Below are 20,090 nucleotides of genomic sequence, written 5' to 3'. Positions count from 1 at the left end.
GTTAATATTATGGAATTGTATGTGACTGTCATACATTTAGCTAGCTTTCAAACAAGGTTTAATCTTCCTTTTTCTACATAAGGAAATACATGTACCAGGTCAGAAATTTGACTGTAGTTATCCATTTGCTTGATGAGTTTGAGCTTTTGATTTTGCCATTAGCTTATGGACTTTCCATTTAGAAATTTAGTCGGGGTTCGCTATTTTCGTTATTTTACTTTTTTTCTTAAAAAATATGACATTCTTGAACCCAAAATTCATAAAACATTTTGAATAATTTGATGAAAAACTGCACATATATTCATCTATTTAACAGTATATATATATTTAGAATACCTGTAACTGATATCATGATTTTAATTCAATTTCCAGTTAATTGTATGTAACCTTGATCAAATTTGTTTTCTGGGAAATATTGTTTGGTACAACATGTTGTTCCATTACATATGTATCAATCAATATATTTTGATAATAAATATAAACAAAAGCAGAATAATGATGTATTCAGATATCAATTAAGGTTGTGTATGTAAGTATTATATGTTGAATAATAATTTTTATCGATATAGTTTTTTATTTTAATCTATTTATTGAATTTGTAATTATTTAAATGATAAATCGTTTTGAAATTGTACAAAAAACAAATTTTAGGAAATGTTATATTTACATATATTTTAAATGTGAAATGTTTTGTAAATATGTGTCTCATAGGCCAACCTTATGGCTGGATACTGATTTGTTTAATGTATATTTTTATTATGTCATTGTATAATGTTCAATCAGTATGTAACACAATAATAAAATTAAAAAAATATATAGTTAAATCACTTCTGTTAATGATATTCATTTATTCATTAACAATGTTTAAGTTGAGATAAATTGTATATTAGTTATTTTTAATTATGAAATGGTTTTCAACGTATATTTGTGAATTCGAAATTATTCGGTTCGCAGATGTTTGTCAATTTAAAAAAAAATCGTCTCTTCTATACGGAAAATGATTAAATTATAAAATATATCAAATTCTAATAAACAGCTAACCTTCAAAAGAAAATTCTAGTAGACATTATTAGATATATAAGTATTATGAAAATGGCTGATTTTGTATTTTTTGTAGCAGTGCTTTAATTACATAAACGTGGAAAATGTTGAAATGTGTGATGTTCCTGCTTCTTGCTGGTCTACTGAGTAAGTAGTATACAAATCATATTCGTTACTTATTAATTTTTTTAGGACTTTGCTACAGTGTTGTAATTTACTTTGATACTAATTTTCATTGACTTGTATTGTAGGTTCTTATCTCGTTGACTTTAAAAATCTCCTTGTCTTGATTATTATATCATAGTTCCACTTTGATCGTGGGACTATACAACATTTACATGCTCTGTACGTAGGCCCGACACATAATTTCCTCACACTTTTCTCATATGTATTACTCGATTTGTAAGACACATATTCCATGACTGATATGGATACTTTGAACTTTTAATTAAATGATTTTTTTCGACACATTCTCAATTACTTAGGAACGGGGTGAGTTCATATTCAGCAGATTTTCAATGATGAGTTTCAATTTTAAAAATTCTTTTCGAATCTGCCATGCACCTGCCTCCTGTTCTACGGTACTTTTTACAGTGGCTTGACTGTTAGTGTTGCTATCCGACTATTGCAACTCATTCAAAATTCTGACCAAATTGCAATTTGTTTTATAAAGTCAAACTGTTCAACTGGTCAAAATTTTGAACAAACTGTTCAGTCAAAATGTGAAAGTGCAAGGTGATAAAATAAAATATACTTACCATCCTATGAGACTTTAACTCCACTTTAATGATGTTGTGACAAAATTAGTTTATCAGTTTGTATAGATATATTATAGTCATTACCATGCAAAAGGTGAAACGTAATTTTGAATTGCTATAAAAATGTCCAAACTATGCTTTCATATAATTTTTCTTTTGAAAGGTCTACTATATTTATAAGAATCAGACATCATTTGAATTAAAACATCATTTATTCATTAAAATATCTGTGAAATAACAATACTTTATTGATAAGTTTCCATGGGGAGATAACCTAAAACATTATTCTTTTGAATAAAGACTTTTTGAAAGTAAAAATGATTATCTCCCCATGGAAACTTCCTACAAACATCTTGTAATTTCACACATATTTTACTGAATATGAAATGTTTTAATTCACATAATGTATGATTCTTGTGAATATAGAAGTCTTTTTGAAAGAAAAACTATATGAAAACTTAGTTTGGACATTTTTATAGCAATTCAAAATTACATTTCACCTTTAGCATGAAAATGACTATAAAATATCTAAACAAACTGATAGACTAAATGTTCACATCAACATAAAAGTGGAGTTACAGTCTTATAGGGTTGTAAGTATATTTTTATTTTATCACCTTGCACGACTTGACTGTGATTTTCTACAGCAGTTTGTTCAAATTTCTGACCAGTTGAACAGTTTGGTTTTATAAAACAAATTGCAATTTGGTCAGAATTTTTAATAAGTTTCAATAGGTGGAGAGCAACACTAACAGTCAAGTCACAGTAAAAAAAATGAACATTTTGAATGAACATAATTTTTTGGTCACACATTGATGACTTGTAACGTTTAATGGTTATCGGTTCTGTCAACAACTTACTTCTAAATTTTGGAACTTTGGATAACAAATGAAAAAGACACGGTATTAATTTCAAGTGTCCAAAGAGTTTTTCTGGATTTTCCCTCTAAAAAGCTATATGACCAATAGACACATGAAAAATAGCCGAATTCATCTGAGATCAAATTTGCCTGAGGTAGTAAGAAAATTAGTTTCTCAATAATTTATCATGTCAGTGATAAAACACTTACTACTGAGTTAATGACACCCGCTATGTTTAACATTCCACCAACAGCTCTAGTGGTATCGCACCTAGAGCTATTAAATGGAAATAACATTTTAATTTATTGCTTTCGCAGCACTTTTCTGGATTTACCTCCATCAGGAATGCTCTAACCCAAAAATTTGAGAATGCCAAGGGACAAGAAAAACGTAATGAGCTAAAAGGAGCAAAAGGGACGAAACGTTTGATTTCGAAAGATTTTATGGACTTTAATACATTTATTAAACCCAGGTTTTAATTTTACTTTTTAGGGGAAATTATTTTAATGTTGTTCCGAATGCCGTGGTGTAACAGTAATTACATATATTCAATAAATTTCTTTATTTTAAGTTGTTCCGCACGCTGTTGAAGGAAAAACTTGTTATAAGAGGATATGCTGGTGTAAATATCGATACTGTTGTAAGACATATTCCTACCCGTGTTGGGGAAGAAGGCGTTCGCTGAACAATGAGGTTCGACTTGGTATGTTGCCTTTAATATTACGATAGTGTTTTTATTGAGGAATCAGCAAAGTCCTTTCAATATATTTATATTATCTTTATTTTCAAGTTTTCTAGAATACAATAATAATGTTGAAATATAGTTCTCTTAAAAAAGACAATATTTAAACACCAAAACTTCCGATTTGCATGGTTTAATTTTATAAATGTATCTACTAGTTTAGTCAGTTGCATTACACAAAAGTTAAATAATAATGGAAATGGCGAAACAATGGTTTCAACAAAAATGATAATTAAAAAAAAGTAACATACGCTTGATCTTTGGTTTTGAACTATAGAAATGAACTAGTCCAGATCACAATAAGATATGATATGATTGTTTATGTAATGAAATAGTCTATACCACTGACCAAACGACAAGGGTGAAAGTTAAGGCAAAGTAACTGAAGTTTTCATATGTTCATTGTCCATTCGTTTTTGATGCGTTTTGTTATTTGATTTTGCCATGTGATTATGGACTTTCCAAATTGATTTTCCTCTGAGTTCAGTATTTTTGTGATTTTACTTTTTTCAAATCTCATCAAGATAAAGATGGTAAAATCAAGGCAACAGAATATCTCTTAAAGAGGGGCAAAAAATATCGGACGGACATTCAAACTCATAAATCGAAAATAAACTGACAATGAAAAAAAGCTAAAAAGAAAAAGACAAATAGCCAAAAATAGTACATAAAACACAACATAGAAAACTAAAGACTAAGCAACACGAATCTCACCAAAAATTTGAAGTGATATCAGGTGCTCTGGAAGATTAAGCAGATATTACTCCAGCTTTAACAGCTGAGAATTGGGAGGTTGACAATTAGAGAATTAGAAAATGCATGCCGCCTTCAACAACAACACATACAATCGTAAAATAAGATTACAGTCAACATCAATATTCGTTAATTAGCACATTAATATTATTTTGGGATTAACTATTTGATACATCCTTTAAGTCAGCTATGAGGTACTTTTGAAATAAATAATTGTGCTGTCATTATGTTTGTGGATGTGTTCACTTGTGTTTTGTTAAAATGTATATTGTACCTTGTTGTGTGGAAAGGTTGTACTTAGACTATTTAATAAATCATTGTTTACCCTCAACTACAATCAACAAGACCGACGGAAAAGGGTAGAGGATGAAATTTAAATTGTGAATCATAAAAAATAAACGTAAATTAAAAAAAAAACTTTACTATGATATATTTTCAGATGACCTAGAAGACTACTAGTTGGTTGAATTGTCTCAGCAGTCAGTGAATGCAATAATAAAAAGTTTACCAACAAACTTATTGTTTATATAGAATAAAATTCAAAACAGTGTGGCTGTGGCCATTGATTGACACATCAAATTCATCCATTGACTGGGACAATTTAGGTGAACTTTTGTATGTAACGATCACTGCTCACTATGTACTTTTTAAAGACACTTAAACTATGGGGTCACCAAAGTTCCTCAACACCTTTATAAAGTAATTCGAAAAATTAACCAGTAATAACACGATGTTTTGATTTATATCAATTGTATAAATCAAAACATAAAGGTTATTCCTGATTAATTTTTCGAATTATTTTATAATTAAAGGCGTTAAGAAACCTTTGGTGACCCCACAGTTTAAATGTCTATCGTAGGTACGTCGTGAACAGTGGTCGTTACAGACCCACGTTCACGTAAATTGTCCCAGTCAATGGATGAATTTAATGTGTCAATCAATGGCCACAGCCACACTGTTTTGAATTTCATTCTAAAATCCAGTAGATGTGGTATGATTGTCAATGAAACAAATATCCAGTAGACTAAATGTCGTGGATGAAAGCAAGCAATAGGTAACCGCACAGCCTTTAACCATGTGCAAACCCTATCCAACATAGTAAGCTGTGATAGCTGTAAAGGACATGGACAAGGAAACATAATTATCCTGAAAAAAGAAGCAACTGAGACTTAGATGTTTATGAAATGAAATTGAGAATGGAAATGGGGAATGTGTCAAAGAGACAACAACCCGTCCAAAAAGCAGACAACAGCGAAAGGCCACCAATGGGTCTTGATTTTCATATCAGTAGCAACAATAAATTCTATCTACCTGTCCTGCAAACATACATTGATATGATATATTTAGTATTGTTACTTTTTGCTGCATTTTTACACTTAAAACACCTCTGTGTAGCAATGCAGTGAATACTTTTTATGAACTGGTTTACTTGTGTTTTCGTGAACTGTTCATTTGTTACATGCAACCTAATTATAAATTAATGGGAGAACTAACAATACTATTTCAAGATTGAGATATACTCCATATCCTAAATATCTCGTCCAAATTTTGTCTTTGTGTAGATGTATGTTAATTTTGATTTTTATGTAGTCCGTTTCTATGTATTTTGGCTTTAGTTTTAGTAGCAATTAAGTGGTTATGTTGTTCGGTTGTTTCCTCTTACAGTTGATGTGTTTCCCTTGGTTTAGGTTTGTGACCCGGATTTGTTTTCTCTTAAATCTATTTATGACTATTGAACATCAGTATACTGTTGCTTTCATTCACATGAGAACTGTATGTTGGTTGTAATTGTTCTTTAAGATTTTTTGTTTTGATAGGTGCTGTCTCATTCCTGTTATTATATGTCAAACATATTCTTTTGTGCACATTTCAAAGAATACTTTTGACAAGTAATGGTCATATTGATAAAACAATTTATGACAACTTCCATACAGGATCAATTTGTTCTTAAATTTAACTCCATTTTGCCTATAGGTTATAGCAAAGATCGTAACATGGTGTCAATAAAGTAAAATTCTGTGAAGATAAATGTTAACATATGAATTCACATATAAATGATTTCATCGGTATTTAACAACTTTAATAATATATTAACTTAATACATTTGAGTAAATTTACATAAATTAACAACAACAGAGTGCACATTATAGCATATACCCTTTATTCATCTCCCCATCTTAGATTCACATTTGCATTTGACAACCAGGAATATTTATTTTTCTATTTAAAAATTGATTATATGACAGGTTTCCTACAAGACAGACAAGACATTATCTTTTTTTCTATATATCTGAAAATTTACAAACTAATCGGTTCAAATCTTAATAATGCTTAATACTTTGAGGAAATTAATGGACTTGCCATGAATACAAGAAAGTAATGGTTATGTAAAGAAAATGATTGTACTTATTTAAACGTCACTTCAACTTTTAAAAATATCATTTAATAATATTATGATTAACTATAAGTCTCTTCAAAAACCTTTTACACATATATTTCTCTCTTTTCAAAACCTTTTAAAGATATTCTTTCACATCTTTCACAACAATAATACATAAAAACACAATATAATTATCTGGTTATCTGAGAATCAAAAATATGAAAGTTATGTGGTATCTAACTAGGTATTTTTTAATTTCAGAAAAAATAAAATCTTTTATAGTATGGATTAATATATATTTTCGTCAGTATCAATTTTCATGGATTGATGAAAACTTGCATATTTGTGGTTATTTGATTTCATAGTTTTGCAAATCGCTTTATACAAAGCCTATTGAAAATATATTATTCGTTTAACATTTGAATTTGTGGTTCAACTGTACCCATGAAACTCACGAAAGGAGTAGGTTCAGTAAGACCCCTTTTTGGCCTCAAAATATAGCAGTTTTAGAAAATTGTGAAAATGTAATCGTTTAGATATTTATTGCAAAGTAGAATGCCTCTGCTACATAAATATGGGCTGTTTTTGACAACACAATGCACATATAACAGGTACCAGCATCATTAAGTCATGCTAAATTACTGAAATCTTCACAATTGTAGCATTTTAGTTAAATTTTAGACGGTTTCCGTCTGAAATGAAAGTGGCCGCATTCGTGTTCATTCATTATATTGAAATGTAAGTTGTATTTGATGATAATACATAATATATATAAAGGTTGAGGATGATCACAGATGCGGCCACTTTCATTTTTGACAAAAACCATCTGAAAAGTGACAATTTTTGGCATATTTGATAGATTTTTCATATTTAAGCTTGAATCGGGGCGTTTTCAATGACTTATTAAGGTAAAATCTTCCACATTAACGAATTGAATCAATTGAATTAGACACTTAAGTGTTTAGAAAGTGTCTAAAATCTTTCGTTAGATGAACTTGAAATTTGAGACCGAAATCGGCCCTTACCAGACCTACTCCTTTGGTATCCAATGAGTAATAAAGAATCCATAGTAATTTAGCTTGAAGTATGGACACTAAGGAATCTTAATAAGTACAATCCCATTTCTAAAATTTTGTACTAGAAAAATTGTATGGGTCAAAAGAAAGCATACTGTTTAATTATATTGCAATTTTGTATGTTTCATTATGATACATTATTATGATTGGCTAACAGAGATCTCTTGTCATTCTGAAATTAAATTAAACCTTCATGTAACATTCATGATGACACATGCTTCCACAATAAAGTGCACAGGTAAATAAAAGAAAAACTTGATAGAAATTGTGTTTTCAGGATCCTAGCAAAAAAATGTAATTATAAGTATTGAATGCTTCTTTTAGTCATTTCATAGGATTGTAGAATCATTGAACATGCTCACATTTTTAGTTTGAAGTCCTTCTGCACCTCTTACAAAATGTACTTCCTTCAACGTGTTAACACTTATAATTCTATTCTTTAACAAATGCACACAGTATACAGCGGTTAATATTTATTTTGATACATTAGTGTGTTGTAATAGTTACTCAACAGTTCAATGCAGAATTTTTATCAGAAAAACAGATATTATAACAAAGTATTCCATAATAATATTTCTATGGAAATAATAACATCAGTGGATTAAGTATGATAGTCTTTTCTTACACTGACATATTTACATTCAGTTAGATCATTAGCCAAAGTGATAAAATGTAGACATTAAAAAACTCATTATCAATGAAATTTTGCTCCTATTAAAAAAACAAGACCATTTCATCCTTCCTGCTATGTGCAACTAATACATTCAATCAAAAGATAATTAACACTTAACAAAATTGTTGACAAATGTAATCTTCATTATAAATATGGTTGAAATTCAGCCAATTTTGTCAAATTTTACTAAAATCACATATTTTGACCTTTTTGGGATGTAAAAATCAATGTGTTAGAATAAAACTTTGACAAAAATAGTTCTATTTATCTTTCTCACATGTCTTTAAGTCATCTTGAAAATTTTTTTGTCTTTTAACATTGAACTTTATAATCCGGGCCTTTAACGAACTTACTCCTTTAGAAAGATCATATCATAGAGAACATGTTTCCTAAGTTTCAAGAACAAAAACTTACTCGACTAAAAATTTTAACCAAAACTTTAACCTGAAGTGGGACAGACAAAGGGACGATCAAACAGACGGAAAGACGAATGAACACACAGACCAGAAAACATAATGCCCATAAATGGGGCATAAAAAGAACTAATCTGAATGTTATAGGATGCTTCAGTAAAATCATTTCTCTAAATGGTTTAAGCTTACCAAAATAAACAAGCAAAAGATGAGAAAACAAAAGTTTAGTGAAGAAGAAAAAAAATGACCCTCTTCCTCCCATTTCCCCCTTTTAAAAAATCCTAAAACCCAAAAGGTTCACCTTTTGTTTTATTTTGTTTGAACACATATTGATTGATGCAATGAGATCAAAAAGTGAAATGAAACAAAACAAAATGCTGTATTATTCATATAAAGATAATAATTGTTCATTCCTTATTATTGTGAATTGGAATAATATTATCTGTAAATACTGTGTTGATGTAATAGATCATTCCTGATCAGTGAGAAATGAAATAACAGACAATAGGTCACAGTGCTGTCCTTTCTGTATAAATCACAACAGAGTCATGGTTTATTAAAGTGTCTGTATCATCCTGTGACCTAGGTAACCTTGGTAGTCGTTGGTTACGTAATACTGCTATAGCTGCTGCACTTTCAGTTCTCATTCGACTAGTTCTTTTTAAACTTGCTGACTGAAAAAAAAACATATTCATATTCCTTATTTTTTTACATATTAAACTTACATAATCTTGTTGGTATAATTCATATTGAGTTATCTCCCATTGATCACTGTCTGATTTCGATTTAATCCAGTTGAATTTCAATTAAAAGTCACTAGAACATACATGTTAAAGAAAACTTTGAGAATTTTGATAATCTTAATTTTATAAATCCTATAAATCTGTGAAAAAATAATAACATCATTTAACTATAACGCATTAACTAGATAATTCTTGTTGACTTTAACATAACTGCTTTGATTCTCAAGATTAATAGAATGATGTCTGCAGGCAATTTTGTTTTCTAAATGTAACTTTTATCAAAATAAGTCAACGGGTATAATACCTCTGCCAAGAAATCTTCTGAAGACAGCGTCATAGAAACAGCTAGTGATTCTGTTTCCCCTGTTTGATCTTTGTAACCTGGATTTTCTATTCCTAAAAATATCAATATCATATGAAGACATCTTCAAATCAAATGTGTTACTAGTGGAGCAGAAACAACTGGCCCTTCCAGGGCACCTGAGTTACCAATTTACATACTTTTCTAATAAAACCTTTCATGAATATTAAACAAAATCTGTAGAATAATGTAGGTGTGATGCAGCAAGCACCAACTAAAGATGATCATATATAATATTCAATGACATACAAATTACTTTAAAAAAACTTCAAAGCCATAATCTATAGACTCTTTGCATGCCTACACCATTATCACCATATGATTTTAGGGCAGTTATCCCTCATTTGGTCATGCATTTAACTTTTTAAAATATTCATTTTTACAAACTTGTGCCCAATATTTGCTTTAAGTTGTTGATAGAAACCCTATCAAAATCTGTTTTTTTGTGTAGCAACATACCATTTATAGAATTATTGCTTGATCTCTTTATAAGCTGTGTTCCTGGTACCTCTAAAGAAGATATAACTATTGAAGGCTGTTCCTATAAAAAGAAAGCAAAGAGTATTCATAATAGTTATCAAAAGTACCAGGATTATAATTGTATACGCCAGACGCGCGTTTCGTCTACATAAGACTCATCAGTGACGCTCAGATCCAAATAGTTAATAAGATAAGATTATAACAGAAGTCATTTAACAAACCTGTTTGTTATAAACAGATTCACATCATATTTCATTAAAGTCATATGAAAAGAGTGACGGTTGAAAAATAATGTTTATCCAATGCTTGAACCAATGCATGACGCCTCCGGGTGCGGGAATTTCTCGCTACATTGAAGACCTGTTGGTGACCTTCTGCTGTTGTTTTTTTCTATGGTCGGGTTGTTGTCTCTTTGGCACATTCCCCATTTCCATTCTCAATTTTATGTATACATCATAAACTTAGTCTTCTGAGCAAGATTTTATCATTTTTTACTCAAATATATCGTATAATCGTCAAATTTTTTTTCTATCTGTCCGATAAGAGGTGAAAAAATGGCAGCTACCTAATTTTCGTGTTTTCAAGCCGTAGTTTACCGATTGTCACCTTATAGTAAACAATACACAAAAAAGCATGAATATTGAGCATGTGTTTAACATGTACAATCAGATACTGTTTATTTTAAAGACAGATCCATGCGTATTGCGTTCACCAGATTTTTACGAGAAGGGTCACGCTAAGGTCACTTTGCAAACGGAAAATATGTCGTCAAATTGTTTCCTGGAAGCAAGCAATTAAAAAAAAGTAAACTTCTAAATGTGGACAAATTAAAGAATTTTCTTCAAAAATAAGTATATGTACATATTAAAGTTTTATAATGAAAACTAACCATTTAGTTATGAAAAAAACATATGCATCAATTTTTTTTAATTTGAGGTTTCATATGACTTTATGCCATCATAATTATGGTTTAACCATGCTTATGCAGTACACTGCTTTTTGTTGCCTGTTGCAATCTTACTTTTCTTTGTTCACGTCTTGATGAAGCTCTGAGAATTTTTTTTATGTCTTTCAGTTTCTGGACAATGAATAATATTTTTTTTGCAGAAAAACATAACCTGTTTAACATGCAATGCATAATGCATATGCAGTCGTTGACATTGGTGAAAAAGAATTTGATTTTTTTTATTAGTTGTCTAAGAGTCTTATGTAGACGAAACGCACGTCTGGCGTACTAAATTATAATCCTGGTACCTTTGATAACTATTTGAACTAGCTGTCAGTAACTGGGAGTACTCTCAGATCTGTACTTAGTGTCTTTTTCGTTTTGGAATAAACAAGTATGCTATATCCACTCTTTGTAGTATTTCTATAGTATCCATCTGATGAGTTAATCCTTTTTCAACTGATTTTTATAGTTCATTCTTATGTTGTACTGTTATACCACTGTCGGAGTTCAGGGGGAGGGTTGGGATACAGCTAAAATATGTTTAACCCCACCACATTCTGTATGTATGTGCCTGTAATTTAGTGGTTGTTGTTTGATGATGTGTTACATATTTGTTTTTTGTTCATTTTTTGTAAATAAATTTAAGGTCATTCAAAGTTTTCTCGTTTTATTTGTTTTACTTTTGTCATTTCAGGGCCTTTTATAGCTGACATACAGTATAGGCTTTGCTCATTGTTGAAGGCCATATGGTGACCTTCAGATTTTAATTTCTGTGTCATTTAGTCATTATGGAGAGTTGTCTCATTGGCAATCATACCACATCTTCTTTTTTATATGTTTTGATTTTGATGTAAAGTATTTGCTGTTTATATCTGGGTGGAAAACATTTATGCAACTGCCAAGATGTAGAACAACAATTACAGCTTTGTTCCTTTGATATATTGATTAATATTTAGGTACCAGTAATCCAAGACTGATCTTCATGATGTCCTATGAACATCTCTATGTCCCCCATATCCATTCTATTCAAATGCTGATTCAACATCAACACTCAAGAAGTGCAAAAATGGTGAAAGTACATGTTTGATAGTTCTAACAACTTATAGAAATAAATCCATTACATAAGTGGAGGTTATATGTTAAGAGATGATCCAACATTTTCTTTCACATGCAACCTATTTTTTTCTGTAATATAGCTTTTTGTGCTGATGTGGCTTAAAGCAATCACCAATCAACTATCTTTTATCTCTGACGTTTTTTGTAAATATACTTATGATAGAAAACATTAGTCAGACATATTAGTATTCAATAACAAAGATTGATCTGAAAAATGGCCTATGATGTTCAAAAAAATTCATACACATTGTGATCATATCTACAAATTTTCACAATCTTAAAACATATTCTTTCAAAGATCACTGTATCATATTTATACAGTTATAACAAAATCTACCTTCAGTATTCCTAAATTACCTTCTTTGTTTTATTATTAGATCCATATTGTACAGTGTCTCCTACAAAATCTACCTTCAGTATTCCTAAATTACCTTCTTTGTTTTATTATTAGATCCATATTGTACAGTGTCTCCTACAAAATCTATTCTCCGTAATGATCCCCCATCGTCTAACTGTTCAGATTTAGATGTTCTGAAATTATAGAAAAATGATAAAGAAATAGATCTGTATGCTTACACACAAAATGGTTAAAAGTTCAATATCAAAATAACAAAACCAAATTTTTTTTGGCAATGAATTGACAAAATATACCTGTACAATTCATGTCAAGCAGATGTATTTGAATGTTTTATCCAGTTGAATAAGAGGTGATATGTGAGGTATACATCAGTGAGGCAGTAACCTAATGACACCAAAAAAGACATCTATAGGTCAGCATTAGGTCCTTCACAATAGACAAAGAGTCTAGGAGATTTGAGAATTAATTTTACAAAGATAAACTTAAGCATTATTCATCAAAACCTTATGCTCGAAAACCAAAATTATATAAAAATATCAATAAGATAAGACAACCATTGAGAAAGTTCTGTGACATGCACTTGAACATGTAGCAGGTTTAAGGTGGTACCTAACACTACAGGGAGATAACTCTGTAAAATCAGCTAAACGTTTTAATTACGTTGTGTTGTAAAAGGAATATCAAGCTTCCCACTAATCACAATTGGTGTTTGTCAAATTGCTATATAACCAGTGTAATTTTTCTGACAAAATGGTTGGTTCAAATTTTTTGAAATTTATATATTTTGGTTAAAGGGTCAAAGTAAATACTTTGTCCAAATTTTATGAAAATTAAACGAGCCAATTTGATTTTAGTGAAAGTGTTGGGTACCACCTTAAACTATTTTCTTTCAGACCTCAAGCAATAACTTGTTACTTTAGATAATTAACTTTTTTAAAACTAATTTCTGCATATTTTATATAATCACGAAAAAAAAATAACCCCTCCACTATAATTTCAACATTTACTGTAACAGTATTGTAAAAAATTAAAATCAACATATATTCAATTTTATATCTTACATTAATAAGAAATGAAATCTTACCTTAAAGATTTGTCTCCTTGTAAGTTTCCAAATACTGCAGGATTCTTTGTATTCACTAAAACATTTAGGTTAAACTTTAGTTAAAACTGGTAAAAGTGTACATGCTATAATATTCCAATTAATTTCTAATAACTTAAAGTTGTAGCAGAGACAGGGGCAGTCATCATCAAATGTGGTTGACCAATGTTAAACATAACTGGCTATTCCATTGAAATCTGTAGCTTGTACATATATGAGGGACTTTTTTCTTTTTCTCATTAAGTTTGAGAATCAAAATATCTTATACAATTATGAAATATGCATAATACAGTCAATTTCATGCACAACATAAGAAACTCTTACTTGTATTTAAGACTTCCATTTCTATCAACTGCTTTTCACATAAATTTGTTACAATTCCTAATATTGTTTATAGAATTATTTCTTTCATTTTTTTTCCTCATGTGATATATAATAACATCTGTTTAATATGGTTTAACACATATACTAGCTTCCTTCTTCCCATTTCTTAAATCAAGATATTTAAAGTTATATGATACTTTGTACCCTTGACCTATAAACAGGTGTTAATTTCTACAATATTTTGTAAAGAAATCCCCAAAATATACTCAACAACAAAATAAATACTTTCATAATTGAATATTCAAACTGCTATTCCTAAAGCTTTTTACACATTGATTTTTTTTACATTTAGAGCACTAAATTTTATAAAGTCTTCAAAATTTGGAAAGAAAAAAAAAATCTAGAAAAAAAAAGATAAAAAATTTGTTTTATACCCTCAGATCTTTTTAATTCTTTTGTTTAAGGGCTATTCCAGTAAAAATTATCCAGGGGGGGGGTGGAACGCCACTTATTTTTTGACCCCCCACCTATGGAAAAGATTAAAAAAATACACCCCCACCTAGAACATGTATTTTCTTCCAAGACCCCCTACCTAGAGAAAAAAAAATAAAAGTTAGCTAGTTTTTTAAAGTATACAAAAATGTTGCATCCTGTCAAATAAATGTAAAATTTGTTGGTTTATCTATTTCAGTGCAGAATATTGGAGTCTTTTCATTTGAGATTGCATTAAAAGACATTTTGAAGCAACAGTACATGAATTATAGTTTAGTAGGACTAAAGAATTCCTGCACCCCTGTATTTCAAATGAACCATTCATGGAAAGAGAGATATAAAAAATGGACCACTCCTGTCCAGAAGCATAAAAAAATATGTCAAATGCCAGATGACTGAATACTCTGAAAATGTTTCACCAATTTATGTTTTGCAATAGCTTTATGGCCTTTACAGTGTTCATATTTAAGTATATTCTTTCAAATCAAGATCATCATGCAGACCACAGTCGATATTAATGAATGACAACAGAATTTTATTTCAAAAGTGGGTCTCAATTCGGGGGGTCCCTTTCCCTAAATCCTATCATAATTTTTACATTTTCTGCAGTTTCTGACTTCCTGTATCATGCCAGACTTCATTTCAGGTTTTTATGTGTATTTGTATGACAATCATGAATCATTCTGACTCAAAAAGTCTGATCCCATGTCAACTGTTGACCCAATTGAGACCCACTTACAGGTGTATGACAAAGTTGTTATCTAACATATCTAATGTCTGATAAAAATCTTACCATGTGTACCTACGTGGCCGTACGGTGACCTATAATTGTTAATGTTTGTGTCATTTTGGTCTTTTGTGGATAGTTGTCTCCAGTGGCGGATCCAGAAATTTTCATAAGTAGGGGCCCACTGACTGACCTAAGAGGGGGCCCGCTCCAGTCACGCTTCAGTGATTCCCTATATAAGCAAACAATTTTTTTTACAAAAAGGGGGGGCCCCTGCCCCCCCCCCTAAATCCGTCTCTGGTCTCAATTGCAATCATACCACATCTTCTTTTTTATACTAGCTATGTTGCTATTAAAATATAAAATGAAACATGTAACAATGTTATGGAGCAGCAGACGACAGATGCAACATGACGGCAATAGCTCACAGTGACCTAAAAAGGGGGGTGCGATTTTAATTATGGCCCATTTTATTTTTAAAACTGTCAATAACATTTTCAGGTACGACATATTCTTCAGGTGGGGAAACTGGTTGGCATCAACCATATTTCTTTATACATTTTTTTTTCAATAGGCAAATGTTGAGGATGATGATATACTCTCCTGTGTAACAAGGCCATATTTTTCAGCAAAAATTAGGCCATTTTTTTCCTTCAATACCACCCACGCAACATGCGCAATAAAAATCTAATTGTCTGTGCCAAATATAAATATTCGTATACTGACAAGATTAGCCAGGACCCCAGGCTATGAAGAAGTCATGTTTACAAAATGTCAAAATGAGCCAAAGACCAAAAAATGACAAGGACAGTTAAGCGTCTTTTATGGAGACAAAAACTATATTCCTAAAAAGTCTTTGGGGTTCTTCAATCGAAATAATAGCAAGCTAAACTAAATGAGATTATTATAAGGGCTAAATCTCGTCTGTACTAGCCAAATTTAACAAATTTAAAGTTGTTTATAAAAAAAATATATATCATGAATGATGGTTAATTACGTTTTTCGGGTTATCAGTTAGACCGCATGGTTTTATTATTACAATAGGAAAACATCCGAGACGTGAAATCGCATGGTTCTATTGTCATAGGAAAACATCTGAGACGTCCCAAAAATATATAGGTGCTCCTATTATTGGGGGAACATTACACAGTTGTGTACACACACATGGCGGCATGGAACACGATCGAAAATTCATTTGACGATATCTAAACGTTTCGAAACGAAGTGAAAAGTATCGTGCGCCACGTGGGCGCTTACATTTGTCACTGTATGCGCCATTTCTTGTCAATATGCGCTATAGGCGCAGGGGGCACGTCCTTCCCTATCACTGGTTTGACAAGAACACAAACGGACGCTTAAAATTAGTGGTCTGCCAACTTTATTTGCAGTCGGACGACCTTTTCAGGAGAATCTTCCTTCATAACAGGCGGAACAATATGTTTAACCTATCATTCAGAAACCCCCCACCAATAGAAATGAATTTAAATCGGGACCACCACCCTCCAGAATACAATTATGTTGACAACCCCCCACCTATGGAAAAAAATATCGTCGGCGTTCCGCCCCTCCTAGGTAAATTTTACTGGAATAGCCCTAACTTGTTTCATTGAATTGAAAGAAAGAACAAAATCATGATTAAAAATTGCATTTGTTTGTACAATTTAAAATTTATTTACCCAGGATAACTTTGCTGCAAGATTTAGAAAGAGATTTCTCCAATTATATTTACCTTAAGAATAATTTCAAGCTTTTGTTTCAATTTTTTTTTAAATTTCAAACCAAAGAAAAGTGAAAACATTCAAACAACAGAAAAGGATATGGTTATGTTTCTTGAATTGCTGAGTATATTAATGTACAGAAAAACCTGTAGAACTAAATCTGCATAGAAAATGTTATCAAAGAACCAACACATATCATTCCTGCTTAATTTGATTTTGATTATAGAATGAGGATTTTTTGGGGGTGGGAATGTTGATTTCCACCTTTTTCTAGGCCTGCTTTTTTCTTAAGGTTTTACAAGCAAAGAAATTCCTTTCCAAATTTCTACTGCTACCCCTTTCCTAGAAAATCAATTGGTTGTGCCCATGGCATTTTATGCTTGTATTCTACATATAATCAGGATACTCATTTGTGGATTTGTTAAGCTGTATCTCTACTGGGTTTGTTTTTTATCTGTTCCTGAATTAGGTGTAGACATCTGATCTTTGTTTGACACTCTGTTAAACTTGTTCCCTTTTCATTACAGTGACTTGACTGTTAGTGTTGCTCTCCACAAATTGCAACTTATTCAAAATTCTGACCAAATTGCAATTTGTTTTATAAAATCAACTGGTCAGAAATTTGAACTTACTGCTGTAGAAAACTACAGCCAAGTCATGAAAGTGCAAGGTGATAAAATAAAACATACTTACAATCCTATAAGACTTTAACTCCACTTTAATGATGTTGTGACAAAATCAGTCTATCGGTTTGTATAGGTATATCATAGTCATTTCCATGCTGAAGGAACTGTTATTATTTTGAATTGCTATAAAAATGTCCGAACTAAGCTTTCATATAGTTTTTCTTTCTAAAAGTATTCTATATTCATAAGAATCAGACATTATGTGAATTAAAGCATTTCATATTCAGTAAAATATGTGTAAAATTGCAATAGGTTTGTAGGAAGTTTCCATGGGGAGATAATCATTTTTTCTTTCAAAATGATTATCTCCCCATGGAAACTTATCAATGGCATATTGTTATTTCACACATATTTTACTGAATATATGATGTTTTATTTAAAATGATATCTGATTCTTATGAATATAGAATACTTTTAAAAAGAAAAACTATATGACAGCTTAGTTTGGACATTTTTATAGCAATTCAAAATAATAACAGTTCCTTCAGCATGGAAATGACTATAATATACCTATACAAACTGATAGACTGATATTGTCACAACATCATTAAAGTGCAGTTAAAGTCTTATAGGATTGTAAGTATATTTCATTTTATCACCTTGCACTTTCACATTTTGACTAAGCAATTTGTTCAATATTCTGACCAGTTGAACAATTTGGATAAATAAAACAAATTGCAATTTGGTCAAAATTTTGAATAAGTTGCAATTGGTGGAGAGCAACACTAATAGTCAAGTCACTGTAAGATTCAGGGTTACTAAGAACTAGATATAGGATAGAATCACTAGTGAAGACATTATGTCAACCTCAAGACATTTCGTTTTAAGTATTTCAGTTTCGCTGGGTTGCTTTCTTATTGAGATAAACCCCACGATATTTATTCACATCATAGTAATAATGGTTTTGTAGCAAGAGTTCGAACAGTAACTATTCAATTCTAAAAAAAAATATATGTTCACTATTTCTGAATTTTCAAATTGGGAAGGTATACAATTATAAGAAATTTTGTGATTCTCCATAATATCAGATTTTATTGTTGTAATTTCACAATGCATCTTACCATATTTAGCCTGGTCTAATCTTTTCCTCCTGATACATAAGCAGGTAACCAGTATTATCACCATGACAACAAGTACAGCTCCCGCTATAATACCACCAAATACTGCTGGCGATAACACAGAGTTAACTCCCTTAGATTGAGAGAGGCTGATTGTTGTGGCCTCAGTTGACATTTCCTCCTTGGTTGTTGTTGTTTCAATAGGCAAAGGTGGCAAAGTGGCTAGAAATAAAATTTTGAGTATCAAATTTTTTCCACAATAAACGATGAATTGTTATACATATTTTTCTTTGGAAATGGAGGGGGGCATTAACTTCCATTAAGTATATTCTTACTGTGTGACTATAAGTATAAGAAGGAACCAATTGAATATGTTCAGTATAAATTGATAAATTTGATAAATTATAAGAATAACAGGCTGTTTTAGGAAACAGAATGCTTCTTATTCAATGTATGTTTTTTATAAATGTTACGTATAATAAAAGTCTTGAAAAAAGTTTTTACTAAAACCGATTAGTTTTATAGGCTACTATAGGGTATGGGTTTTTCTCATTGTTGAAGGCCAAAGGGTTGCCTGTAATTGTTTACATTCACTTTATTTGAACTTTGGTGGATAGTTGTCTCATTGGCAATCTCACTCATTTCATTGAGAACTACCTGTTGATGCTGTGTAATAAATTCTGTTTAAACTAGAGAGGCTAGAATGTTTTTCCATATTTATTTTTTCCACAATAAAAAGCAAATTTTTGATTCATAGTTTGTTTGGTTTTTATTATGTTTATTTTTTTTTTGGGGGGGGGGGGGCATTAAATATATCCTCACTGTGTATGAGTATATATATAAATATATAAAATAACATCACCATGCCTTATATATCATGTACTGTAGTACGACGCTAGATTAAAACTGACGAGGAAAGGTAACACACAGCCACTGAAAGCTTTATTATTGTGAAGCCCAGGTGGTCGTGTGGTCTAGCAGGACAGCTACAGTGCAGGCGATTAGATGTCACGATATCTCAGTAGCATGGGTTCGAATCCCCGCGAGGGAAGAACAGTTCTAACATTGTTGGGTTGATGTTTAGACGAGTTGTATATACATAATGTACACAGCCATGTATCACCATCATTGCTGGTGATCCGATGGATAAATCTGTTGTAGAGTTGTCACTGACTCAGACGTACTTATAAATATAATTACTTTCTGTGACTGTATCTTGCATTAATTTGTAGGATCCTTTACTATAGATAATTGAGCTGATCTGTAAAAATAACATCTCC

The 20,090-nt window shown here is 30.9% G+C and overlaps 1 protein-coding gene and 1 long non-coding RNA gene across 2 annotated transcripts in view; one reads left to right on the top strand and one right to left on the bottom strand.

Annotated features, from left to right (window-relative positions):
- The first annotated feature begins 471 nt into the window (after window positions 1-471).
- Window positions 472-4,669, top strand: LOC143062298 (uncharacterized). Its single transcript, XR_012974671.1, has 4 exons — window positions 472-529; window positions 1,118-1,188; window positions 3,231-3,362; window positions 4,594-4,669. It is a non-coding gene; the product is annotated as an uncharacterized LOC143062298 (long non-coding RNA).
- Window positions 4,670-6,212: 1,543 nt separating this feature from the next.
- Window positions 6,213-20,090, bottom strand: part of LOC143062506 (contactin-4-like) — a 50,276-nt gene continuing 36,398 nt past the window's right edge. The window contains exons 27-32 of the mRNA XM_076234177.1: window positions 18,814-19,032; window positions 13,788-13,842; window positions 12,777-12,876; window positions 10,260-10,341; window positions 9,744-9,835; window positions 6,213-9,370 (exon numbers count right to left, since the gene is read on the bottom strand). Of these exons, the coding sequence (XP_076090292.1) occupies window positions 9,206-9,370; window positions 9,744-9,835; window positions 10,260-10,341; window positions 12,777-12,876; window positions 13,788-13,842; window positions 18,814-19,032 (713 nt within the window). The 3' untranslated portion in view covers window positions 6,213-9,205. The remainder of the gene's footprint in view (window positions 9,371-9,743; window positions 9,836-10,259; window positions 10,342-12,776; window positions 12,877-13,787; window positions 13,843-18,813; window positions 19,033-20,090) is intronic.

Source organism: Mytilus galloprovincialis, chromosome 2, assembly GCF_965363235.1.
Source record: "Mytilus galloprovincialis chromosome 2, xbMytGall1.hap1.1, whole genome shotgun sequence".
In the NCBI taxonomy this organism is placed as follows: domain Eukaryota; kingdom Metazoa; phylum Mollusca; class Bivalvia; order Mytilida; family Mytilidae; genus Mytilus; species Mytilus galloprovincialis.
The sequence above is the reverse complement of the archived record's forward strand: the minus strand, read 5'-3'. Positions and strand labels throughout refer to the sequence as shown.